Raw genomic sequence first — 5,000 nt, 5'->3', positions numbered from 1 at the left:
TACGATCCGATAGTGATGTCGTTTCTTCTTCTCTTTACTAGCCTATCCTGCTTCTTTGGTTTGTGATTGTATTTTTGACAGGGGATATTTTTTTTTCTGTAAATCTTCTGCCTGTTTGTTCTTGGTTATTTATAATTTAGCTTATGATATCTTTAGGTTATGATTTTGATTTACATTTGTACTATTTTTGTCAGATTGCTTGTTTTTTTTGTTTCAGCGGTCTCTCATATAACCTCAATTGTGTTGGAAGAGACCTAAAGCAACAAACAAACAAACAAAAAAAAAGCGAACCTAATGTTACATACATTAATTCAGAATCATTGCAAAGGGCCACTGGGATATCACAACACTAGACCAGCAGGCTTATAGGTCATAACAACAAAAGATAAATTTTTGAAATTACTTTCCTCATTCAAACTGTTGAATAAAAAACTCATCCACAGGTTCCAGAGAGAGCCCAATAATAATTATAGAAGATTTCCATCAAAGGAAGGATCTAACTCTAATGAGAGACAGCAGCAACCAAATTACAACCAACAGCAACCCGATCACCGTCCTTATCCTCAAGACCCCAATAATACCTCATTCTCAAACCAACATCCCGACTATTCATTCCCGCAAGGCGGCAGCGATTACTCACCCAGCTCAAACCCATCTTTTCAAAAACTTCAGAACTTCCGCCCCTACAATCAGCAAGACTCACCAAACGATTCCAGAGTTATGGCTCCCTCACTACATCAGGGTCAGTCACCTAGTTACCAGGACTACAATAATGACCCCGCCTCCAGCCCCATGGAGCCCCACCCACCAGTGAGAGTAGGCGGAGTCTACCCCTTCATTCACCAACAGGGACAGAGGCAGAGTTATGTCAGTCAAGGTAGCTCAAATAGAGACTCTTATGCCCCGCCTACTTCCTCATTTAACCCTCCCACTTCCTCTTATGCTCCACCCAATTCTACTCAAGTTCCCCACCAATCCAATGATAATGGCAGGCAGTATTCAACTAATCCTGGAAGTGACAACAATTACCCGCCTTTCACTAATAATGACAATAATAATCAACCAACTTGGCAGGACAGCTTAGAAGAAAGGAATAGACTAGGACCAAATGACTCCAGAGGTTATTTACCCATGGGACAACAAGATAAAAACAGCTTCTATCCCCAGAGTCAGCATCCTAAACAACTGAGGGATGGTTTTGCTCCAGACTCTGTTCGAAGCAGTCTTGCCCAGCCAGAGCAGCGTTACTCCTATAGCGATGGTCGACCATTGAATCCAAATGAACGCATGCCTCATCACCAACAACAACCAAATCTTGCAACAGGTGCTTCAACCTTTGACCCTCCTAACAGCTCACTACACAATTATTCGCACAATGACAATAGCTTCTATCCAAATGAATCCAATGCTGGATCAGTTTCTCATCCAAAAATGAATTTGTCATCGTCCAGAAATGAAGATTCGTTTTACAAACCCAATAGCAGATTGTCGCAGAGTTCTAAAGATGGGAGACAACACCAACCACAAAATTACCCTCAACATCGTCAGCAAGAATCAACACCCTCACCAATGTCATTATCATTTAATCACCAGCAGCCTCATGACAACAATTACCCTCAAACCCCCCAAAACAATCAGTTCCAAAAACATGACAGAAGATCATTTGCATCAACCTCATCTGCAGGATACAACCACCACCAACAGCAACAGCAGCAGCAAAATCATCAACATCATTATCCACACAACCAGCAGCAACAAAGGTTTAATAACTCTTACTCATCCCTACAACAACCAACCGACGTGAATAATTCTTTCCACAGAGATCAGAGAAATATCGACTCCACAGACCAAATTCATCCTTCTTCTTCTTCTGCTCTTCACGCTTCTTTCTCTCACGATTCCCGACACAATGCATCCCTCAACCAATCCCATCAAAACCAATCTTATTCCCACATTCCTGCACACCCAACTGCTCCCAGAGCATCTTCACCATCTTCATCAACGCAAGACTATAATAATAGCTCCAACCCACATACTTATGTTAACTTTCCAAACCGACAACAGCAACAGCCCGCACAACCTCCCTCTTCCCTCCCATTACCACAACACAATACATCAAGGGATTCCTCTTTCGAACACCAACCTCCATCTCGACCTCCTTACCCAGCTGAAATGAGACACCAAATAGTAGAGGAAATGGCTAAAGTTGCAACTCCTTCAACCCAGCAAGATTTTCTCACCTCTGCACAAATAAACCAACAGCGCATGCAGCAGCCATCTTACTTTCAGTATCCTTCTCCCAGGGTGAGTTTCAAAATATTTATTTTTGAATTAACATTATTTTTTTTTTTGTCGTTTCTTGTTTTAAATGGCCATCTAATACCTTAAAAAGCATTTGTCAGTTGTCACTCTCAAACAAGAAAGATCTGAGTTAATAAGAGATTCTGGTGGCATTTGTCAGGTCTACCAATCAATTTCAGACAAACAAAAGGCGTTCGTTCTATTATAAACAGTTTTATTTACAATACTTCTTCCTCTTCAAGTACCAAGTCTGTGCCGGACTTCGGGTTGATCATGGTACGCCATTCATCTCTCTGATCAACTAATATTTTTACTCTTCTCTTTCTTTGTCACCCAGCTGTTCAAACTATTTAAATATGTTTTTCTTGGTCTACCTTTACTCTTTTTACCTTCTATATTTCCCGTGAGAGCAAGATGTTCAATACATTTATGTCGATTTAGGTTCCCTAAAAATTGCATTTGTCTTTTTCTTACTGCTCTAATACTTCTTTATCAGTTTTCTTCTCTGCATTTACAATACAGTAATGTCATATTTCAGAACGTCACAGTAAAAACAATATAAATAAGCAAATGTTAGCTGAGAAACAGGTTGACCTTATGAGACTGGTACTATATTGTATCAAGGTAAAAAATGTCTCTAGTTGTCCATTACCCATAAGGACCTTACTCAAAGGCAAAAGCACTTAACTTATTGGTTAAAACTATTTTTGGAATGAAATAATTTCTTTCCTTCCTATTTCCAGGGTTACCCTGACACCAAGAGAGACACAAACCTCCAATCAAATCCTCAGAACCTTAATGTCTCTCGAGACTTGTCCAACCCTCGATTTTCTACAGCAAGCCGAAGCAGTCAGCAGTCTTTTCATGGAGACCGGTGGGATGGTCAAAATCCAAAAGAGAATAATATTAATAATAGTAATGATAGAAGAAACGATGGCAGACTGAATGCATCCTTTTCAAGGAATATGATGGACCCAGAGGCCAACAAGTTAAGGGCAGCCTACGAACGTGTGCACAGCCTTAGGTTATCTCCCGACAAATGTGAGTTTTTTTTGTTGTTGTTGTTTTTTTTTTCAATTTTTTTTTGTTTTCAATGTGTCGTCGCTGGATGATATTTGATAAGTGAGAGCAGAATGTTATTTCGTTTTCGTTTTCTCACCAAACTTCATGAATTTCTGGAGCTCTCTAGATTCAGTATGTTGTATTTAATGATTTTTTTTTTTCAATTTTTTTTTGTTTTCAATGTGTCGTCGCTGGATGATATTTGATAAGTGAGAGCAGAATGTTATTTCGTTTTCGTTTTCTCACCAAACTTCATGAATTTCTGGAGATCTCTAGATTCAGTGGAGCGTATGTTGTATTTAATGATTTTTTTTTCCTCTCATCTTGGATTGTGGAATAATTGGCATGTATTTGTAAATGTTTTGTTTTTTGTGTATTTATATTTTTTGTATAATGGCTTTTTAGGTTAAAACTTAGTGCTTCTTATCCGTTTAAAATTATTTCTTGATTTCTTTTTTTTTTCTTTCTTTTTTTTAGTCTCACCATTGCTTAACTGAACCAATTATTTGTAACAAAAATTTATATTAAAAATGTTTTTTATTTTATTTTATTTTATTTTTTTTTTTGGTCTCACCCTTGCTTAAAGGAACTTGATAACTTGTATAAGTCTTCATCTCTTTCTTTCCTTTTTCTTTTCCTTTTTCTTTCTCTACCCTTTTCTTTTTCCTGTTTTTCTTTTCTTTTTTTCTTCTCATTTGTCTCAAATTTTCTTAATAAATCCTGTTTTTTTTGTATCGTTATTTGATGTGGTTTGGCTGGTTAGATAGTGTTATTGTTTTGTTCTTCTTGATGTTGGTTTTGCTTCCTCTGCACACCCACCACACGCCATGGTTTGTCGTCCTTGGCACTTAGGTTTACATAATATCATTTACATTTTATACAGTTTGAAATGGACGGTTAAGATAACAAACAATGAATGAAGAAAAAAAAGTGCCAGAGAATTTGTTTTCTTTTCATCATTCGTTAGGAAAGTTGTTTTTTTTGGTCTTTTTAAATTTTTTTTTTTTTTTTTTTTTTTTTTGAACAACACATTTCATGATGATGAGAAAATTTCCCAACCTCCTGTGTTTTCCATACACATTAATTTCTTTGTATGTATATAATATATAAATTGAACCATTAGGTTGCTACACTATTAATCAACATTTAGTAGTCTGTGCATATCGTCAATGTAATCCTATTTTTAATATCTTGGACTTGGAAAGATAGTCTAATATACATTACTCCTGAATTATACATTAATACATTACTAAAAACATTTGTATCAATAGCTATCTGGACTAAGTAAAAGAAGAAAAAAAAGTATTTTGTGAAAGAAAAAAAGTTCTATGAAACAAATGTTTTTATACAGGACTATTGTGTTACGGTTAGATAGTGAACGTATAAAAGGAATGAAATTAACTTCACTCAGCTCTTTGTTATTGTTTTTAGCCAACCATTTTTGTCAGAAGTTCTAACCAAATTTCATCAAATCAGACTATAAACATTCAAGGTTACACATAGTTTTGTGTGTTGATACGTTATATCCAGCTGGCTGATGTTGTCATTATTTTGGCTAAATTTTGGTCCAAAACTTCAAGAAACATTTTTTAAAACTTACTTTAGTCGTGCAGAGAAAGAGAGAGAGAGAGAGAGAG

At 36.5% G+C, this 5,000-nt stretch overlaps 1 protein-coding gene across 4 annotated transcripts in view; it reads left to right on the top strand.

Moving 5' to 3' along the window:
- LOC144978685 (uncharacterized) overlaps window positions 1–5,000 on the top strand; it is an 84,071-nt gene that overhangs the window by 41,382 nt on the left and 37,689 nt on the right. For all 4 annotated transcript variants that reach the window (XM_078925088.1, XM_078925085.1, XM_078925087.1 and 1 more), the window contains 2 exons: window positions 444–2,304; window positions 3,045–3,342. In XM_078925088.1, the coding sequence (XP_078781214.1) occupies window positions 444–2,304; window positions 3,045–3,342 (2,159 nt within the window). The remainder of the gene's footprint in view (window positions 1–443; window positions 2,305–3,044; window positions 3,343–5,000) is intronic.

The sequence above is a fragment of the Berghia stephanieae genome, chromosome 8 (genome assembly GCF_034508935.2).
Source record: "Berghia stephanieae isolate SIO BIC M18660-M18661 chromosome 8, UCSD_Bste_1.3, whole genome shotgun sequence".
NCBI classification, from domain to species: domain Eukaryota; kingdom Metazoa; phylum Mollusca; class Gastropoda; order Nudibranchia; family Aeolidiidae; genus Berghia; species Berghia stephanieae.
The sequence above is the reverse complement of the archived record's forward strand: the minus strand, read 5'-3'. Positions and strand labels throughout refer to the sequence as shown.